Source organism: Grus americana, chromosome 8 (assembly GCF_028858705.1).
Source record: "Grus americana isolate bGruAme1 chromosome 8, bGruAme1.mat, whole genome shotgun sequence".
Lineage (NCBI taxonomy): Eukaryota > Metazoa > Chordata > Aves > Gruiformes > Gruidae > Grus > Grus americana.
Genome location: NC_072859.1, coordinates 15,509,181 through 15,532,335, shown reverse-complemented (window position 1 = coordinate 15,532,335; position 23,155 = coordinate 15,509,181). Strand labels below are relative to the sequence as shown.

General features: G+C 38.5%; 1 protein-coding gene across 2 annotated transcripts in view; it reads right to left on the bottom strand.

Annotated features, from left to right (window-relative positions):
- Window positions 1–279: 279 nt before the first annotated feature.
- Window positions 280–23,155, bottom strand: part of PLPPR5 (phospholipid phosphatase related 5) — a 45,324-nt gene continuing 22,448 nt past the window's right edge. Inside the window, exons 3-6 of one of the 2 annotated variants that reach the window (XM_054833335.1) lie at window positions 21,150–21,400; window positions 11,802–11,978; window positions 10,016–10,135; window positions 280–2,473 (exon numbers count right to left, since the gene is read on the bottom strand). In XM_054833335.1, coding sequence (XP_054689310.1) covers window positions 2,441–2,473; window positions 10,016–10,135; window positions 11,802–11,978; window positions 21,150–21,400 — 581 coding nt within the window. In that variant the 3' untranslated portion in view covers window positions 280–2,440. Of the gene's footprint in view, window positions 2,474–5,912; window positions 6,048–10,015; window positions 10,136–11,801; window positions 11,979–21,149; window positions 21,401–23,155 lie in introns of those variants that run through there. The other variant, XM_054833336.1, reaches the window with a different exon arrangement.

The window sequence follows — 23,155 nt, the reverse complement described above, 5'->3', positions numbered from 1 at the left end:
AAAAAATCAAAGCAGGGTCTGGAGCTTGGCTGATCCACATCTTGGGGAGACTCTTTCACCAACAGTCTGTGGACTTTTCTGCAATACTGCTTTTCCTCTCCTGCTTTTCAATTTCATCAGAACCACCTCTAAGGAAAGGTAGTTAACTGTGAGGATTCCTGGTTAATTGTGAAAATGTATCACCAAATGCAGTTGACTTAAAATCATCATTTCATTACATGTATACTATCAAACAAAATATATCTAGAGCAGATATCTTAAAAAAATACACTATATGTGAATGAAAAATTATTTTATTTAAAAATACATTATACAGCAGAGTGTCTCTCTTTTTGTTTTCTCACTGCTGGTTCACAGAGATAATATGATAAATTTAACCCAAATATTTGACTGGGAAAGATCCTGAGAGAGAAAGAGACCAGTTACAAGCTGATGATATACAGTACACTGAAGGAGTCATCTCTTTTAACATAAAAGAATCTCTTGGTAATCTTATAAATCAGATATTAAAAAATGTAGGTTTGCTACCATGCAAAAATGAGTGAAGATTTCATTTAAATCTGCACACAGAGAAATAATTAGTACCTTGGACCCTAAATAGCTAGACTGAGAGAAGGGTAGGTGTGCCTAACATGGTGATACAAACTTTGGACCTACTACAATTTTGTAAACACAGTTGATAGTCTAATAAAGGTGGATTTTTAATTACCTAAGTAACATTGTTGTAGCTAAGGGCTCTATTCTAGGACTTTTCTCACCACTGATGTATTTCTTTATTCTGTAATTCTTAGCTTAGCACAATGACTTCACGAGATATGCTCTATTGCACTCAAAGATGACTTGGCCTTGCCCTGTTTGCCAAGCACTATTTAGGTAGTTGTACTTTAGTGAAAGAAGAGGTAAAAACAAAAAAGTTAAAAGCAGGTGTTACCTGGATGACTATGTGGGAATGCATTAAAATTCATCATAGAAAATATATACCTGATTCTACAGCCTTATACTTCAACATCTTCTAACAATGATTAATGCACAGGAAATACACTGAATTATGGAAAATTTAAGGCCTAGAAATGTTCAACAGCCTGCACTGAACATTACTATTCTCTATGTGTCTATAGTGCTAGCGCTGTATCAGCTGTTGCCAGAGGAAAACTTTCTGGCAGCTGTTAAGAGCACCTTCAGCATCTACAATATTCAGATCCATTTTGAGCTTAATTTTTACAGGACACCTTCGCTACGAATAGTCAGCGAGGCTGTCTGTTGAAGGGGAGTTCAATGTGATTATTCACAGCGATAACAGGGATATGGCAACAATGCCTGATGTTGAAGAAAAATCTATTTGTCAACATCACACAGACTGACAGAGGATTTTTTTGCAAGAATATGGCCCTGCAACACAGAGATAGAAAGCTTTGTAAAGAGAAAGTCTGCCTGTCCTGGTCATTTAGACTGAAGAAATTAATGAAGCCATTTTGTTTTTTCCATGAGTGCTCCAACATGAAAATAGAGAGCAGAAACTCATACGCATTTTTCTCACTAAGCCAGTGACCCTCTTCTTATGTTAGCATCCATTCTCCCAGCATAATATCAGGGTGTACAACAAATATGAGAAGATGCAGGCTTCCTCGAATAATTTTTTAAATGACAGCACGGCTTCCCATCAGATATACTGAGCTAAGAATGGAGCCCTTAACACTTCATGGGATATCATTAGTAATAAAGAATATATCAATAATGAAACTTCCTATATTATTTTCATTTCTTTTAACCTAGATACATATATATCATCCAAGACATTCAAGAACTACAAAAACAACAATTCAACTACAATTATGTCAGGAAAATATCCAAATAAATAAACTTTTAATTATGATACAATACTTATTACAGTAAAAATTGGCATTTTTTTTCTCTTCAAAAGCAGAAGCACCAGTCTTACATGTAACATACTGTTTGAATGATATCTTACATGGAATACAGCGTAATACAATGTGCAAACAGCATTTTCATACAGAACATAATATTTGTCTATATTTTTATACACTGAAATCGCCTCAAATGGAAACAAGTTCATGCTGAATTAAAAATGTAGATTTTAAAAATCAAAGTCAAATCAAAATATGAAGTACTGTTGGAATAGGTACATGAACCATTGAAAACAATGAGAAGCCAAAATAGAGGGTATTGTCAGATAAATATAATTAGTGCTCAGTTTGTCCCATTCCATCAAAAAGTAAACAGTTAATATTTTTGCTAGAAAGTAAAGTGACGTTCTAATATTTAAGAATTCTTCAAAATGTTGGTATCATTTTAATGATGTAAAAATCAAGTCAGAAATAGGACTTCTAAAAATTTCTTATTTTTGATACACTGCAATTATCGTGTGTGGGCTGTGAAAAGAGATGAAGTCCAATGGAGGGAATACACATCAGCATCAACATCATGTGACTTCTGCAAAGGCCGTGATGTGGTTCTACGAGTTAAAGGAGAAACAAAGAGATAAAAACCCAGAAACCACACAGACAGACATCAGTCGCCATTGTGAAAATCTTTGCCTCTTGTGCTTTAGGGACAGCCTTATGCTTGGAGACTATTGCAGGATGATGTAAATAAAAGTGGTTTTCACTGCAGTGCTCTCACTCGCTCCCATAGCAATTCTTTGTTAACCGCTGAAAGACTGGATATGTAAGTATGCTGAACAAAGTAATTAGGTGAGATGGTTCTGCAACATTTTAGTTTTAGATGGGGTTTTTTAAATTAAGTATATGTGAATAATTGAGTTAGCTGTACTTTTATTGCTACCTTATTCATAATTTAAAGCAAAATTCCTAGAAATTAAAATGACAGTTTCTGACAGATTATAATATTCTATTTCAGCGTTAATAACATTTTTAATGTTGCATTTTTTTTAAAGATTAATTGCTCCCCATCAGCTCGATGGCACAGAATCAAGTAGCGAAATGCTACAACAGAATTGAATTCAGCAATTGAGAACTCATATTCAAAATTTCTTTTTTAGAATCACTACAGTTTCCTCTTCATTTGCAATGTTGTTCTCTTCTTTCCTTCAATGGGATGATTCTTCCGAACACAAAGATGTCTATCAGAACGTGAATATACTACGTGTGACTCTACACAGTGACACTGCAGCATCCCGTAGAGCTTTGTTACTTTTTCATGCTCTAACCTAAGCAAGTGCCTCTGCAAACATTTGGTAGGTGAAGACTCAACTGCACAGTGACGTGCAGGATCCAAAGGAACTGCACGTTCCCTTTAGGCACACAGTACCCTTGACTGTGTAAAGTCATAAAAGATACAATAAAAACATGCAATGTGTAAAATTAATACAGGGAATCTTGATGTTAAGCCACGTGTTTGTTCCCCAGCACAAAAATGCACAGAGGGAAGTAATACCATGCAAAGCACTGTAGATTTCTCTCATCACCTCCCCTCCTGGAGCAGACCAAAGTCAGAAGAGAGGAGGTGTAAGCTGAAGAGGAGGGGATGTAACTAACTCATGGACAGAAGGATAGATCTCCCTTTTTTTGCTTACGTGAAGTTGTACTAAGTCTATCAGAAAATCCCTTATCACGCACCATAGAAAGTGCTGGAGAGAAACAGTGGTTACCACACAAATTTCTGTTCTTCAGTTCTTTAAACTGCCTGAATATTTGTCTGTCAGTCTGTGCAGGGGGCGGCAGGCAGACGTCTTTGATTTTCATATTGCAGAAAGGAATTTAGAAGTACCCTGAGTGGGAGCATAGGAGAGCTGCCTCTTACTCCCTTGTCTCCAAAGGCGGCTGGCAGCTTTGGTCCCTTTCTCACTGTGCCGTAACTGCACTGTGTCCAGGAGGAGGAGCTCTCTTTCTCCTCCCCTATAATATGCATTTTAGCTCTAGCAATGTTCTTGCTGAATTTTATGACAGCTTTCATAAAAGAACACCAGCAAATAGTAAGCATCTATGTACATTCTTCTCCAAAATAGAATATATTTTAAATAAATAACAATGATTAAACCATAGCCAGAAGACTATTTAAAAAAGTATTAGGAAAAAAAAAATTAGTGTGCAACTTTTTGTGAAAGTGTTTTCAGTAAACAATATTAGAAAATGTCATTGTTTCCAGATTTTGATTCTGCAGAAGAAAAGCAAAGTTAGATTTCCTAATTAGAAAACAAAACATTAACATTTCAAAGCATTTTAGTTGTTTGGCCATCATCTGCTTTCAGTACAGGCAAGACGAAACATTGGGCAACCTCAATGACTTTGGAGTTGCTGTGAGGCTATTATGACGTTTTCTTCACAGTGTTTACTTCATTTTTCCTTATTTAGACCTGAAAATTATCCTGTCAACTTAAACTAGCATCAGTCTAAATTTATTCATTTTATTGGTTCAAAAATGAGGAATTAGAGGTGAAAAAAATTCCTCATTATTCATTCTAATAAATTCTTTCAAGTCCTGCTATGCGCTATCCTTTTCTCTAAGTGACACACATTTGTCTGTGACGCAGAGAACCAAATGCTCTTTCATGTGGCATTAATTCAGGACTGGATAACTATTACTTGGGAAAGGAGAATGTGGTAAACGCTCCCGCCAGCTATACTTCCAAGATGAGCAGGTCACCATCCTTGGAAGGACATACAGAGCATGGGATATAACAACACAGAAGAAAATCCCATTCCTCAATAAACTCTCAGAGAGAGCTGCTAAGCTACCAATCATGGAGCTATTGATTTGGACCCTAGTGAAGACTTGTCAATTCACTTCCAATGGACTCAGCAGGGTGATGCATAACTGGGTCAAAATTAATCGCTTGCTGATCGCAAGAATCACTGATACAGATTCATGCAACTGTCTGGGTATTCGTGCTTTGTCATACGTTATTGTCTCAGGCAAATGTACAAATAAGTCTTGCTGAGACTCTTTACAGAAAAAAAATAATCAAACAGCACCCCTCTTGAATAACTGCATTTCAGCTCTCTTACTATGCTCTTTTACTTGTGCTTAGATTTACTGTGACAAAGTTCAATGTGAGATACTAACCACCATCAGCAAACAGATTCACACAGATGCAGAAGACAAACAAAAACACATGCATAAGACCTCAGCTTCTCCAATTCCATGGGAAATTATTTTTCTCTACAGTACTCAAAAGAATTAGAATATGCTGAGGGTCTGCTCAATGGCAGCAGTTTCACAGACAGGCACACCAGCTTTTGTATTATTCATTCTAAATTGACAGTATAAGCTTGGTGTCAGCACCACATGAACAAAGCATGCTTTATAACCATGCTCTCACACCACTAACAGAAATATGAAAGCTGAAGGCTAAGCCTTGAGTGCAGGTTTTTGGAGGGAAATGATCCATATCTGTATGTCTTCTGTTAAGATTTTAATTAATTTCTGTTTATAAGCAATTCTGTAATGTTAAATCATTGAAACAAATCCACAACATCTTTTTTGTGGTTTGCAGTTTTCATTATATATCTCTTAAATATTTTTTACCTGAAATTTTTTTGTTCTGCTCTCATGAACACAGTTAGAAATATTAAAAAATAGTCATAACCCTAAAAAGATTTTCCCATTTTTGAAAACAGGAATTTGAAAAATTGTTTGTAGTCCTTCAGACAGTGGAGTTTGTTAAAAGAAATAGAAAATCACTACTGTAGCAGTTCAGGCAAATGATAATTTACCATACAATAATAATAATGTTATCATACAGAATTCTCTGGGTCAGCGAAGTATATTTTATGCTTTTACTGGACGAATCACATTTTTACAGAAATGAATGAGTTTGAATTAAATTCCCCATTTAAAATGTTGCAGACCTGCACAGAATGCTGCCACCACACAGCATCTGCCTTTGTTTCAATTCCACACACAAACACTCATGTGCGCTCTTGCACACGTGTTTACTGCCTTATATGAAGATGTTCAAAATGGTCCATTCCTGATATCCAGGAGAAGAACCTAATGATGCGTGCTTTGAGGGAGTTTCGTTGCAAAGGATCTTCTTGATTGTTACTAATACCTTGATTCTGTAACACCTACAATACGTATATTTGAGGAGGTCACAACGAATATATTGTTCCACTTCCTATGTTTAAGTATGATTTTATTTGAACATTAGATGTGGTGATCACGGTTTGCATTCAAACAGAAATAATTCTTGTACAATCCCCCAGAAGTAGACTTAAGCAGAAGAGTAGGACATGAGTGCAAATTCAAATGCCTGACATTGAAACAAAATTGCTTATAGTCTTTTATGAGCTGTTTCTCCTGGGTATGTGTTTCTGTGTGTGAAACAATGTTGTATTGTATCTCCTTTAACATACTGTATTATCACGAGAGAACCATTATGACAACAGAAATCTGAAAACCTGCCTAAAAGCTAATGTAAGCACATGGACTCTATAAGCTAATCTAAGCCATCCTGGAGATACACATATGTGTACTATAACACTGTACGGATACCCATGTACACTTTTGGATATCAAGCACAATAGTATTTGGATACTTCTCAATTAAAATATTTTGAAGTAGCAAAAATAGACACAAACCCTCTCCCCCATTTGCTCATAGTATGATGAGCCAAAACATCTTTGCGTTTTGCTTTTAGCCTGTGAGCTCAGTGATAGGCAATCAGTCTCCCAGGAGAGCCGCAGGGACGAGACCTGAGTCCCTAGGCGACGCTGTGTGTACGCAACTGCGCCTATGAATGAAAGACTTCTTAGTACCAAAATGCCAGCTATCTGAAACACAAATTGTCTTGTAGGAGATGAAGAAGGGCAGAGACAGGAGAGAAAAAGGAGTGAGTGATGAAGTTTCTTGGCTTTCATTCTTTTCATTACTTCCGAGGATGAATGTAGTCAAGGTGAAAGCAATAAGTCTGCATTGTTGAGCCAGCTCTGGCAAGGATTCTTCAAGGAGATACTCTGCAACTATGGCTTATTTGAGTGCATGAGATGTGGGTACCCATGCAGAACAGCTAAATCATCTACATGCACCACAATTAAACAGAAGTGTCATGCAAACAGTGATCTACCCTTGTCATTAACCAGCAGCAGCTCAATTCAGAATATTACAAGTACACATATTCCTGTTTAAGTGCACTTCAAATGTAGCTCTTGACCTCCACCAGAACTCAGACAGTGGCAGCACAGAGAGCATGCCAAGCATGCTAAGAGCATTCGTTCTCTGGCAGGAAAAAGCACTGGAATAGCAAGTAGCAGATCTGGAAACATACAAATAAGGTGCTTCCAGATCTGTGTGACGCACCATGTGCTTATTCATTTATAGGTGAATTTATAACAAAATTGCAATGCGTGAGGTCCCATCTGGTGGGCATTTCTAATAAATTCATTCTTTAAGACAGCATCTTTGAATTGGTCACTTCCAGATACCGATATAGTTATTATTTTTAAATACCAGAGTTGCATTGCTTCATGCTAGCACTGCCTTAGCCCATGATAACTTCAGTGAGTCAGGATTTGTGCTATTCTTAATAGCTAATTTCTGACAGTAAACTGTCTGTAATACTGGCATAGGAGCTTGCAGACTAAGAATAAGGAAAAACAGATTTAAAATAAGCCAAATGTAAATGTATGTGCATTCAGAATATGGAACTGGAATAGCCCTAACGGAAATGTAGTGAAAAGTAACTTGCATGTGGCTAAAGTAGGGAAAGGCAAGTAGCACACAAATTATTTAGCACCTCGCCCTCTCTCCAGAGGAGAGCAAAGAATGTAAAATAAGAAGGGAGTTAAAAAGCAAAGACTAAGTTAATAATTCTTGTAGTGCTGGTAGTTAATTGAGATGGCTCAATTTAGACTTTAGTTCTACATAAGTATTACTCTTAGTGCCTTTTATTTAACAGGGTCTGGCTTTTATGTAAAACTTTAGACTAAGTATTAAAAAAAAAAGATACACAAAATCTCAACACCTAAAGCACTTACATGTAAGTAACTTTTTCATCAATTATTTGCTAATTCAAATTTAAAATTTCTGAGAGTGGAAACAAGAAAGTATTTCCCAACAAACAGCAAAGTCTCCACATTATCGTCCTCCCATCTCATCCTCTCTGTCTGGAAAGGAGAAAGGCTTTGCAACATAGACCAAGATGAACTCATACACTCAGATCTCATCAAGTGTTAACACCCTGCAGACAGCCCCCAATTTAATTATCTAGAGAGAAGTTCCATGACAGCAACAGCTACCCACTACTGCCACAGGAATATGGGTTCAGAAGGCAAGAAGCTCATTCATATAATAGAGTCCTGGGAAGTTCACAAATGATAGAAGTCATCCTCAAGCAGAGCAAACATTATTCCTGCCACCACCCTTCCATATTCTCCCATAACTTTCCCCACAACATCTCAATCTTGCCTAGGCCAAGTCTCAGGAAAAGAGCATTGTTCATCATGAGCAAGAGGGTGTCAAAGCAGGTAGAAACACTAAGTTAACATGAGGTCTTTATCCACAGAAAGCAAATAAAAATGTCAACAGCCACAGAATGTACATTGATTACCTATGATGGCTTTTGAGCCGCAGAAATGGCTTCTATTGTGGGAGAGCCAAGCACATTTACTCCCCACACATTTACAAGAGTAAATAAGACATGTTCTTAGTGTGGTATCTCCTAGGCTGACATCTTGTTTTGTTTTTTACAGAAAGTTTACTAAATGGATTATTTTGAAGATACACATTCATCATCTAAAAGCTTGTTCAAGCAAATGGGACTCTAACCTCCTTATGACAAGATATCAGCAGAAGTAGCTTAGACACATTTGGTTCAAAAAGGTGTGTTAGATCATTCTGAAAAGAAATCTCTCCTTTCAAGGAAAGGAATAACAAACCCAGGGCTAGCAGCAATTCTTACTAAAGGACAACTTCCACTACTTCCAGTGACTAAGCCAGACTGGGAAGTGGTTAAAAACATTTCTTCTTATGTTTAATATGAAAAAATATCAGAAGTAATTTGGATTTAAAAGAATGCCATAGAAACATACTTTTGGTGCCCTGCCCAATGTAGAATTGTTTACTATCTTCAAATATGGGCATAACACAAGAGATTTTAACAAATAATGACAGATAAAGTAATTAGAAAAAGTAGAATTGGTTTCAAACTTTCCCCCTGGTAAAAATGCCTAAAATGTTTTCTTTATTTGGTTATGCTATCTATTTCAGTGCTTGTTGCTCATAAAATTGTTTAGGCATAATCTTACCTAACACTTACATAGTACAACATCATCTTCCAAAAATATATATTTTTATTACAGGAAACTAAAATAAAATTTTAAACACATCGCAATACTTACTCATGCAAAAAGCCTTGGCATAACCAGGAGACTATCGCTAGCATGTCCTAGTCCAAAATCTCATTTGCTTTGGCAAGAGATCCCCACTTTTGTGCAGTTACTGTATGACCCACGTTACTCTCTATTATTATCACGTTCATTAAGTTGTTTGCCCTACTAGTGCAGATGTCAAATCCCCAGCATTTCCAAGTGGGTGTCCCAGCCCGGGGCTAGCATGTGCCTGATAAAAGCCCCACAGCTGATCCAGAAGGGACTGCATCCCATGTTCTATACTAACTGAGGACATACCCGAAGAAATAGGACAAATGCCACTTGTACCTGAATTGCATAACTCCTTGGGCTCAGGGGTTCAATTTACTAAGTACTTCAAGCTCTGTGGACTCTCAGCCAAAGTGTTAATCAAACTTACTTGAGGAACATAAGGAAAGAGGGCTTCAAATCTACTCAGCCTGACTCCACGGACTTAGCAGTGGCTACAGCAGTAAACTGGACTAATATGTAGCCATTGTTCCTGGAGGTGACATAAAGAGTCTCCCAAGAAGTGTCTCTGAATTAATTCTTCCCTTCTTTCTCCTTCACTGCCATGTCTCCTTACTTTGAAACTGATTACCTTGGCACTCTTGTTAAGATAGTTTGGGATCAATCCTTCCAGGAAAGCTACATTTTATTTAATTGTTTTTAAAAAAGTCAGACATTACCTTTTCTAAAGGGCTTTCTACTCGGGGTATGCTGATCATGGGCATCTGGGCCAGATTATCCATATGAGAATGTTCGTGTTCTGCCTGACGTCCTCTGAAGTTATTTACCACACAAACAACCTAGAAGGAATTAGAAGATAAACAGAATAGCTAAGGAACTACTCATTTTTTTAAGCTTTGATCCTAACATCCATAATTAGGCAGAACTGACACCAGCTTTAGTCACAGCTTACAGTAAAAACACAGAAATGTGAAGTTCATGTTTTACAGAAAATCTTTAATTAATATTTCAAGACAAAAGATTTTCAACCAATTTATTGTTACACGCATCATCTCAGAACCAAAAAACTCTCTTATCTAAAAGCAAATCCATTACCAAAGCTAAATAATAGAATACCAATAAGCAATGTCATGAATAGATATCCAGAGCATGTGCAGCAGAATATGGCAGTAACCTTAAATTCCTTTGAAAGGCCAGTACCATCTAAGTTTTGACCAGCAAAGACTTTCTCAAATGGAGAGTGAGAAAGGGGGGATAAGGAGGCAAGGACCATCCCCAAGTTTGAACTGAACTCTAAACCTGCTCAGGGTAGCAGTGACTCTCACACAGGGATTTAGGAATGTGATATATAGCAGTTGGTTAGTGTTTCTACTAGTTCAGACACTCAGGAGCAATGTTCGCCCATTGTATTTTCTTCAAAACACAACTAAATTTGATGTCATGCTACTCAAAGGAGTTTATGCAATATAAATCACAAAATACAAGAAAAAATGCTGGGAGAGATCTCTTTCCTATTCTGTTCTCTTTTATGACTTTAGGGGCACGAACAGAATGGAAAAACTTCTTAAAAATGAGCAACAAAAAAACTCCTGGACACCTTGTGTGGAAGGGAATGTTTGGAAATGCGAGCAGGTATATTTTAAAGGAGACTAAAGCTGCCCTCACATTTCTCAGAGGAGTGAAAACACCCACATCAGCCATCTCTGTGAGAGTTCTCAGACAAGCCAAGTCTTCAGATCCAAGACCGTGATATCAAGACCTTGAGATCCAAGAATCAAGCTCAAAAGTGTTTTCATGGGGAAAAAATTCAAAGGTGTATTTAGTACTATTACAAGCTGCCAAGGCAGACAAACTTGCAGGCAGTAAACAGCAGTGACTATTTTATGCCATAGTCTTGCATTGAAGTTATCAGTGAAGGTGATTAATAGATTAGCAGCAGCTTTCTGACACTGACACTAGTCATTGTGAATTGTGACTAATGATCTGGTTTTGGAACACAGTTCCAGAAAAGGAAAAGGCTAAACAAGGACTTTTTTTAGATAGAAAAGAACATAAAATTTCAATGTAAACCTGAATTAGCATGAAAGAAATTCAACGGGGTTACATTAAAGCTGGAAAAGAAATGCTACTTATTCTCTGATCAGTGTAGGTATCACTATACCAAATTTAATACTTTATACATGAAATCATAACTAGATGTTATTCTGAAGGATATATACTTGCTTAAAGCGGAGCTTGATGCAAAAAATATTGGTTGAAATGATACAATCTGGTTTATAAGGAAGTCAAAAGAGATCATTTAATCAGTCCTTTTTTGACTTTACATTTCTGAGTGTATGTAAATATAACTAAGGACATGGAAAATTAATTAAAAACAAAAATTAGAAACACCTCTTTTGTCATTTAGTTGTCTGAAAAGTCAAGGCTACCAATATTTTTTTTGAAGAGATACAAAGCTATACACTGATTTTTTTTCAAACAGAAGCAACACAGATATACACTTACCAAAAATACTGCTATAGATATTCCAATTACAAATCCTGCTATTACATCTGACCAGTGATTTCGATACTCTGCTACTCTGTTGATTCCAGTAAGGAAAGCCAAGCACATTAAGCCCAGACACAAAACAGGTTTTGCAAGCCTTGTTCCTCTGGCTTTTACTGTGTTGGTGATATACATCTGAAAATTAGAAAGGAAGAAAGTATAAGACTGGTGGTATCTCCCATTAATTGGTGAATACAATCTCTACATTTTGTTTGAATAGACTATGTGTATTTGGCTTTTTTTTTTCTTTTTGGTAAAGAAATAATAAAGTAGAGGGCTAGCTAAAGTCATCACACCCTTTTCCTAGGGATATAGAAAAAGAATTAGACAATACAGGAAAATTACACTTTATGTGAACCTGAAAAGCCCACAAAAGAACAGGCAAATTAGACAATCATATCTTATTACTCCCAATGTATGTGTTTATTTATGCACAGAGGTAAGGAGACTGATTTTTCACTGTGCTGTGTTGACAATAATAGACAAAGATCTTTATCCTGAAAGGGGCTACATCAAGGCTTTGTTTTTATTAGCAAATGCCTTTCTTCATACATAACTTCTCCATGTGATTAACTAGAGATTTGTCAAAAAGCAGTGAAATTTGAACTAAAGCCAGCATCTTTTATAAATAATGTGCAATAGTTTCAATGAGTGCTGAACCAATACACCCCTGTACTTTACAGATGGTAACTGAGGATGTTTAGTACCAATCCTCTCCCAGCACACAAACCAATCTAAATGCAGAAACTTTTATGCATCAAACTCTGAGAAATCAATCTGCCCTGCTTGCAGTCTAACCCTCCCTTGCAATACTACTGAATGAAAAGCACGACCTGATGGCAGAGCAGCTCTTCTGCCTTAAGGGTGCATTAGTAACTACTAGGTTTAAGCTGGCACTTTCCAAGCTCTGATGGGCCAACAGAAGAAATGAACACCAAATCTTTGAATTTCCATTCTCTTGAATCTTGGCGTTAAGGCTGCTTGAAAGTTCCCCCCTGAAAAATTACACTTCAACTAACAAGATTTTTAAGAAAAAAAGTATTTATTTTCTGCAGAAGATGTTTCTGCAATTAAACCATTGAAATCCCTAAACCATTCACATTTAGACAGAGTTGAAGTTTTTAGACTGAAAAATGGAAATATTTTCTATGGAGTTTCACTAGAGACTCCAAGTGTGTAATGCCATCACTTTGAAATGCAAAGGGAAACAGATGAATCCGCATTGAAGAATCAGTACATTTTGGCTAACAAATGGGCAGTCCTTTGGGGTTTTTTTTGTGCTGTCTGAAACTTCAGCTGAATTTACTGGGTAATCAGTTACAAAGTGCTACAATAATCCAGTCAAGAAGTTTAAGAAGTGTGGTTACAGTTACGTTAAATTAAGTGAAGCAAGTAGTGGTCAGAGCTTGTCTGAAAAGAGCAACATCCGACAGTAATTTTGTTCAAAACACTAGAGAAAGACCCATGGCTTAGAGGACAAATCAAAGCTTAAGGTGCAAATCGCAGCAGAGTACTGCACCACATACATCTTCAGTGTACCTTATGTGATGAATAGCAAATTCGTCACAAGCTTTCAACTAATACAGACAGAGCAAAGATTTGAAAAAAAGAGTTTTGGGGCGTATCTCCAAACCACATTTCTCCTCTCCTCCTCCTAGACCATTTCAGAAATAGCGTTTCTCCCTTTGCTGTTTATCCTTTTAGCTCCTTATATTTTTGCTGGCTCTCTTCAGTGAGTTACTCTTTACCATGTAGAATGCTGATAAGACAACTGCAACTTTGATTTCCAGCTTTTTAGCCACTGGTTTTCTTCAAGCTACAGGCAGAGCAGTACATGCTGACTTACTCAGTAACCCTCTGTTTTAGTGAGTCTCATTGTACTCCTGGATACTACCACAATTATCCACATTCACACTACATGTTAGAACATCTGGTGCTAGGGAAAATATTCTAATATTTTGAATGTGCAGCAAGATCACCAAATTTCAAATATAGCTTGTGTGAAGTTGACACAGGGAAATTGGCAGGAAGGTATCCTGTATTTAATTCTGTATTGTGGAATATTAAATCAAAACGACTACTGAGAAGGAGAAATCAACTCAAAAAAGAGCGTAGCTTGTTTAAGGCAGGTCTCGGTGATATATTTCAGTTATCTATAATACCTGGTCATCGCCCAAGAAGATGATCTCAATTTTTATGAAGTGAAAACACATTATAATACAAATACTTGATTCTGCAGTACTTCAGTCAAACGTCAACATTTTTAATAGAAAGCTAAACTGAAAAGTGATCTTTTTACGATCAAGCATGTCCTTCAAATCCCTACTCAGGCAAAGGACTGAGTGAGCAGAAACAACTGCAGGCTCATGCTGGGCCTCACATGAGTAATAAAGACCTCCATTTGCCAAGTCCCTTCCTACATGTACAGCCAAGATCGTCATGCCCAGTCTATCATTCAAAATAACCTGAGGGTTCTGCCAGCATAGGTACCATTTCTATCTATCCTTTAAAGAACAGACACCACTAATACTAAGAATATTATTATATTAAAATATTATTAAAGCATCAATAGAAACAGGGTAAACTTTTCCTGAAACAGTGTAGCAAAAAGTCTGCATATTTGCAAAACTCTACATAGCAAACGTAGACTCTACCAAGCCAGGATTCATAATGTCCATTTTTAAACTTGACCTCTTGCAGTGCTAGTACAATATATTAACACAGTCAACTCAGTCACAGATCTGATTTGAACTAAGAATAAAATACAATTAAGCAGTTGTTTTCTTCTTGATTCTGAAAGGAAAGCTAAAAAACAAGAGTCAGTAATTGCCAAAGAATAAACATCCTGAAAAGATACAGGATTTTTCTTCTCTTACTTTTCATAACTATTAAATGCAGTATCAACAAAGGAAAATAGCTTTGTGATTCAAAAACATTAGTGAGAATGAATGACAATATAAATTTTTACATGGCTGAAGATGTTTACTGAACAAGTTCCTTTTAAAAACAGAAATTGGAAGAGGAGAAATCTAATTAAAGATATCTTTTAAAGTAGTCAACAGCAAGACCAACAGCAAAGATATTGTATGTAAGGTCAAGGATCGATACAGTAGTTAGAATTGATTTTACAGGCTGCACGTTCTCCTGCAACATCAGATCAGCGGTGAATTTTCTCTTGAAGAGCTTCTGCTATTGCTTTTCCTTTTTCCTGAAATAAGATTTTTAGTATGAAAAGATGTAAAGGTGATACAAGCAAGTAGACACTGGCAGAGAGCCATATAAGGAGGTGGATGTTATCTGATCATTCTATATACCAATATTTACTAGGTTTTCAGGAAAATACAAACATTTGCCCTTCGGTCTTCAAGATGTTGGAAGTGAAGTCTTCAGAGAACCTCATAAATTGAAAGAAAAACTTTAATGGAAGTGTTTTTGAAAATACGTATTTGAAAGAGTCAGAATCATTACCATCACCACCAAAGACAAAGCTACCTGTGAGGTTTCTGACATGACTATCTCAGGTGACAATATAGGGAATTATTGTAGTGTTGGCACTTAGCTTGCACTGGGAAAGTTTTCAAAAGTGTCATGCTGCAAGTCTGACTCATGTGAAACAGGTCCTAAATCCAGTGCAAAAAAAAGTAATTCCAAAACATGTAAGAGAAGAACAGGAATTGTATGTCAAGTGCAGGACAAAGTGGCCTCCTGGGCTGTGCTGCAAGCTCTTCCTAGTCATCATCTTTCAGCTATCTTTAGCCTCACCCACAGAAACATCTATGCACACAAACACACACATAATAGCTCCCAGAGTCCCATTTTAGTTAGTGTGGAGCTAGTCATCAGGCTGAGTGCGCCAGCCAGGAGGAAGGTTAATTTTCCTAGTCGAAAAATGTTCCTACACCAGCCTGGGGCCCAGGGATGTGGGTAGGAAGATCCCCTCTGTGCTTGCTGTTTCAGTCCTCCCTAAAGCAGATGGTCTGGGGGACTGACAAAGAGACAGACCAGTCCATTAGTGGGAAGAGAACATTGACTCATGAAATGACAAGCAGAAAGAGGAAGGAATCACTGTACAGGCACCTATCCCAGGCAGAGCTCCAAATATAAATTATCTCATGTTTTGTTTTGCTTTTATAATGTGCTATTGTTAAAGAATCTTGAACTATTCAAGTAATATAAGTAATGTTATAGATGTTCCACCTGAGGAATGCACAACTGTCAATACTCATCATACCTACAAGAAAAGAGATACTCGGAGATCAAAAAGCTTAAAAAGTAGTGTGCTATAGTGGATGGTAGTCTATAACCAGGTTGAATGTTTAGTTAGAATCCTGTTTGACAATCTAAAAGCTCTTCAGCTTCCTTAATTAATAATTATTGGGTCAAATTATTTCTAAAGCAAACCACAGTCATTCTGAAATCATCTAGGTCTTTCTGCAACTGCCCACTGAAGACTTTTTTAGTGCTTTTGAAGCCTCCTCCAGCTTTCCCCATAAGTTTTGCAGTAATTATTAATGACGCTAGATAAAAATCGGCTTTCAAAGTCAGGGGTCTGGGTTGGCTAATGGAAGAGAAAGCTCTAGAAATGCTGGACCTTCCTATTCAAGTAAGTTTCCCACTATGAGCTCCCCACAGTTTTAAGTCTAAACAACTGGAAAAGGACAGAGGTATCCTTCAACGTACCAGGACTGTAAGATACACTCAATATTAATTGAAGCTGATTCAGTCTACAGAGGTCATTATCCTGAACAGTTGAATTGTAGTGAAGGATTGACTGATAAGAAAAATCTAGAGGTCTTTAGATAAATCCCTGGATTAAACTGCAACTTCACTATCCAGCCTGAAAGTAACTAATACACCCAATATATGAAGCCCATGATAGATGTACAATCAGTATCAAGGGATAGTTCTACTTACTGCACCAGGTACCGAAAAGAAATGTCACTTTCCTAACACTGCCCCTGAAAAGCAGCCAAAAGAATCCTTTAATTCTCCAATTTCCTAACAAAAAATGGACAAAACTCAACAAGGTGGTTCTGCTACTCCTTTTCTTCCTGAACACTCCCTAAAGCCTAGCAAAAAGAGGCCTGTCATGCCTCCGCCAGCTGCCCATTGAGCAGGTGCCAAACAGGCACTTCAAGACGAAGGAGAGGCGAGACAAAGCCTACACCTAAAGACTGGATCAAGGAGTGACATTGAGCAGAATGTCACCATGTTGCCAGCACTGTGACCCAGACTGCCTTGCTGTCCTTTCTCAGTGACTTAGGAACACAGTAAACAGCAAAGACAATACAGCAAAATGCCAGGAGCAAGAACCTTGCAGAAAAGATGATCACAGGCCCAACAAAAGCTTTGCAGAGTGGAAAAAATTATTTGTCAGCTTTACCTGCTAGCCTTCCTGAGGCCATAGTTGAGGCCAAGGGTTCACCATACAAAGCAACAAAAGCAGTCTACAGACCTAAGGACTATGTCAATTATCAAGACATTAAACCTGCTCCTCTATCATTACAAATCCAAAGCAGGTCTGAAATGCGGTAACGCCAAGTTCAAACACTACCTTACAGACAGGTTGGCTGCCAACTGCTCTTGTCCAACACAATAAGAATAAAACAACAAAACCCCAAATTTTATAGAATGAATTAAAATGTCTTAAACTACATCTAGCAATGAGCAATCCCGTAGGTCTGCAGTACCAAAGGACAACTGTTAGTCACAGGTGTCATATTCAATTCCATGGGAATAGACTGACTAAATCTTCATATATCACTTTGAAATCCTACCAAAAAAAGACACTCATGACTTCTCATTTCTGTGCCTCAGCTGTGGAAAAAACCCGAGTATGTGCATACTTGGCAGTTTCAACATACACCTCTAATTGTATAGCCTGTGTCAGCTTACACATATCAAAACGTGGTTTATACAATTATATTCTATTTAATAAACTTGCAGCATTTGCCTTAATTCCTATGTTAGCAGATGTTGTTCCAGCTGAGAAAGGGTGAATTGCAATGCTGATAAGAAGTGAAAGCATCCAGTCAACTTATTAGCCCAACTCAAGCCAAACACAAACAAAAGATCTAAGATGAGCTGAGCAGACACCTAAGGAGAAATCTAGGTAGCAGCCAGCTTGGTTAGAGATTTTGGAATAGATTTACAGTAGTTCATTTTGAGGATTCTTGGCACACTGGGAAAAATAAACCTAAAAGTCTGAAGAAGACAGGTAATGCATCCTTGAAAGTGTCTGTGTTTGCAGCAGGGTAGAGAAAATGCCTAACCATAGTGCTGCCATTCAACATTTCCATTGCTAAGTCTTTCTTGAGAGGTACTGAGAGAAAATAATGGAGGCAAACATTACAGAGAGGTCTAAATATTAGCAATAGAATTGTTTGAAAAAGACTGTACTTTCAGCAGGAGGGGAATTCAGAGTTACCATAGCAGCCACCCACTCTCAAAAGAGGGGGAGGGGGGGAAAAAGGAAGACTCAAGAACTTAGATGAAAAAAAGAAGCTATTGTTAACAAGACAATATGCACAGATGCTATGTGATAAGGACATGGCTACACTTAAACGGAACAAGATAGGGGAATTAGATAAAGCATAGGCTTTGTTTTTAAATGGGTTGATCACTGAAATCACACAAGTCTGAGGTTTACTTCACCCCCTCAGAGAGCAAGGACTTTGGATCAACTTATTGCCAGTTTATGTCTTCAAGCTGGTTTTGTATTGTGCACAGCTGGCTAAAATGTCCAGGGAGAATTCTGTAACAATCCCTCTCTCTCTCCCAAATACTTCCGTTAACCAAAAAGAAAGCACATTTTGTATCAGAGATTATATACTCATGAAATACTGAGTAATATATGGAGGTCTTTACCTCCATGCTCTCAATAACTGTTGCACCATGGCTCATACAAAGACTAGGCTACTGTTTAAATCTTCTACTCCAGTGAATAGTGATGAGAAAGTTGTTATTCAGGGCCAACTATGCTGATAAACATCATGACAGTGTAAGGACATGACCCCGAATATTGGAACGTTGCATTTCTTTCCCTGGTGTATAATGAACAGTATTTTTAGCTGCAACCATGCAAGAGGATTTAAAAAATTACTAAATAAAAAGGATTGCCAATATTGCATCAAGGTCCTAAATTTGCAGGCTACACTTCAGCTGATACATCATAGTAGTTCACTTTATTAGGCAGTCTGTAAGAATCCAGAAATCCTGAGAACAGTTTATAGTGCTTTAGTTAAATGATGACAGTGTCATGCACCATGCAGCAATACAGTAATGACATAGGATATATTCATTTCTGCAGTTACTGAAAGATTATAAAGTCATGAAACAGATCACAGCAGTTTTAATTTTTGATGTTGCTAACTGTATATTGACCGCAGGGTAATGAGGCACTGGAACAGGTTGCCCAGAGAGGTGGTGAATGCCCCATCCCTGGAAGTGTTCAAGGCCAGGCTGGATGAGGCTTTGGGCAACGTGGTCTAGTGGAGGATGTCCCTGCCCATGGCAGGGGGGTTGGAACTAGATGGTTTTTAAGGTCCCTTCCAACCCAAACCATTCTATGATTATATGATTCACAGATAACAGAAGGTTTGCCTAAAGCACTCTTGCTCATGTCAAAAGCCATTGTCTCTAGGTATTAGACCTTACTAATGTCTACTTTTTGTTTTTAAAATGTATTAATACTATTTTCCTTCCTGCTTTGCAGTAGCTGAACAGTTGGTTTCTTTTAGTTACCGTGACTCACGGCAACAGTGGAAATCCAACTTTACAGATGGATGAGAAAAATAGGAGCAATTAAAATGAAGAATGCTGAATATTTTCTAAAATAGCTTGTGCCAAATTTAGAGGTACGTTTCAGTGAAGCAAAGCCCCAGATATCTCCCCAAATAGATAATACTATTAAGAGTCTTACACTTGCCTCAAGTTAGAATAGAATTTTATTGCTCATCTCTGATTTGCAGATAACACTTGACTGTACTAACTGATGATCCACATCTCTTAAGCAGACATTGCTCACAAGGAACTTTTGATAAATGTTACTGTCAGTGCTGCAGATTTTAAGCAACTGGTTCTAAAATCATGTTCAGAAGCATGGAGTTGGCACACTGTCTGTGGATGGGGTTGGGATCTTTGCCATATTGGCAAGTATCAGTTTCCAGCTCAATCGGGAATTAAAAGTCAGCTCATTAAATATATGCTCAAAAGCAATACATACATACATATACATGCATATATAGGCAGACATACGTACACACACATATATAGGCAGGCCACTGCTCAAATACTGAGGGAATTTAAGGGATGACTCCTGCAACAACCACAGAGGTACACACACACTTGCCTAGTTTCCCACTGACACTATGAGGGCAGTCCTGGGCCCATCCAAAGGGCTACCAACGACTGTGATTACCAGCACAGGTCAGGTAAGAGACGCCCATAAGCACGTGTTGGGGACAGCTTTACTAACAACAAGATGTGCTTCTGCTTAAGACTAGAACAAAGTGCACTCCAAACTAAGCCAGTGAGTACTGCACAGAGTTACTCGAGTGAGATTCATTAGTCACCGTCACTCTGCCCCTCACCTGCCTCCCCATATTTCTCAATAGCCCATAGAACAGCTCTGATGCCAGGCAGTAAACACCAGTTTTATCCCTGCCCTGCTCATCACTCCCTGTATGAGAGAAGAAAGAGGGAAGAAGGGCTGGATTGTATTGTAGCCCACTCCATTGCAGAATAAGAGCCAAACTGACTTTGCATGAGCATTGAGGTACCTATGAATAGCAATTCTGGCACCTAAAGACATGCACAGATCTCACGAAACCTGCAGAGATCAGACACTTATGTATGCCCACTCTTCACTGCACCGAAGAATACAGCCGTGTGCAATTCCACTAATCTGTACTGGGTTAAAACATGGAAAGGAACCACTCTAGTCACGGGCAATCCCTACCCTTATTCCTTCCCACCCAGCAAGGCCTCCTCCCACATTCTCTAGAAATGAGGAAAAAGTAAACCAAAAACCTGGTTATCATAAATCTATAACCCTTTTTGGACAACTTGCCCTCTCTCAGCATTGCCTTAGCTTTCAAAGCTCAGAGAACCGCTACATCTGTAATTGTCAGAATTAAGTCCAATGAATCAAATTCTCAAAGGCCTCACAGCAACTCATAAAAGGTTTGCATATATAAAATCAGCCAATAGTTGTCTTGTCTTCTCCCCATTCCTCCCTCCTCCCCTCACAGTGTGAGCCATTCGCTCTTAAAAATAGAGTGACATTAAATAGTACAATATACTTACAGCCAGATACATAGCTGCATATACGCTTAGTGCTGCTTCTTTGGATGGGAATGTCTTTCTGGCTTTCATGATAAGGTCTGGATTTCCAGTACAGGCATGTACACTACTGATGAATTGTGTATACTGTTTACATCCAAGTGCTGTATAGTTGGGTTTACAAAGTGCAAGAAAATGTGGTGCAAGATTCCCTGTTACTACTTGTCCAGCATTTACAAAGATGTCCGTAGCAAACAGTCCAAACGCGTAAATTCCTAAAGAGGGAAACAGAGAGTTAAATTTCCTGACAATTTCACTCCAGTGCAACAAATTATAGTATTTATCACAGTAATATATCAGCTCCTTCCACTTAAGTGCATGAAAAACCCTCACATGTACCCTAAAGACCCTGGCTCAGTTGGAGATAGTACTTTCCTACACAACCACAGCAGCCACACTGCAAAGTACCCGCACGCCTGAGCTCTCTCCATCTTGCAGAGGAGCACGTTCACCTCTTGTGCAAGTAACCTGCTTTCCTAGGTCCCCTAGCCATGAATCTCCACTGTTCAGGGTAGCTAGCTATACCAGTACCTAACTTTTGCCCATGTTCACTAAACAGAAGTGACAGAGGCAAATTCTTCACCCTATAAATCTGCTTGAGAACCAAGCAGAAGTCAGGCCCTGATGGAAAAATAACTTGAAAAGTTGTCACACATACTGGACAAACATTCTCTTTTCCCTTGCAGCTGTAAAGAAGCTGAAGTACTGAATAATTCAATATTGCCATGCACGAGTTGTCTCCATCTGCCTGCTGCTGGGGACATCTCTATGCAAGGCATATTAATCACAACATCAACACAGTGAGCTAAAGATCTCTATATTTGAGGAGCTACTTATGCTAAAGAGTTTTTTCATCAGACATCAGCAAAGCATTAAGCACACGTACTCATTCATTAGAGTGGAAATGCATGTACCTGATTACTTAAAAGAAAACGTATTTCTGCTATTCTGAGGTCCCTTTCTATCCTTTTGCAAGCAGAAAATGAGCTCTGGAAGGAAATTCAAACAGTTCACCCTGACTGGGAGGCAAAGCCAGCAGGTACATGTCCAAATTCCACCTGAACTACAGATTTCCTCCTGTGTTTCCAAGGGCAAATCACCTTACCTTTCCCATACTTCAATTGCCTGTGTATATAGTGTGAGTTCTAGCAGCTCCAAATTTCATGGGGCACCATGAGGACTTTAGTGAATGTACACCACAGCAGACATGATCCCACAGAAACACGTGCATTTCTAAAATCAGGTTTTTTCCTCAGCAAAGCTAGAGGACCAAGGATGATTTCTGGGATCCTGGCTGGTCAGCAATGTCACACTAATGTTAATTCACCCTGAGCTGCTAGGCACTGGTGATCAGTATTTTGTGCCTAGCGAGTGGCTGCACAGAAGGGCTCTTTCAGCAAGCCCTGAGGGCGTGTACCGCCCCAACAAAGGTGGCTGCATCACTTTGTGTGAGCATAATGGGTAGTGATGCCTCATCTGGTAGAACAGTGCGGAGGCCACTGCTCATTCCCTCCCTCCCATTTTTTTTTTTTTTTTCCTTCCATGAGCAAGCAGGGCCCACCAAGTGGGAAGGAAATGCAGGCACTGATCACACACAGAGCAACTGCTGGAGCAGGAGGAGCTCCTCATCATCACTCCCCACCTTCTCTGGACCCATGCAAGACAGTCTCAATGACTCTTAGCACTCCAGTGTGACAGCAAGCAATCGTGCTCTCAGAAGGCAGGCACGGCTGTTGCACAAACACTGCAAATACAGACACAGCTGTACATCCCCCCGCTCCCCCTGTGACTGGGGCATACAGGAGGATTAGCCGCCCCAAGGCTTCATTCCTCCAGCTGTTTCTCTTAGATATAACCGTGAGTGAGAAGCAAACAGAATTGAGCCCTGCTATGGCATCCCTGCACGTATTAATAAGCAGCATCTGGGAATACTCAACAGAGATTCTGAGTGGTGGTACTTCTCCCTCCAA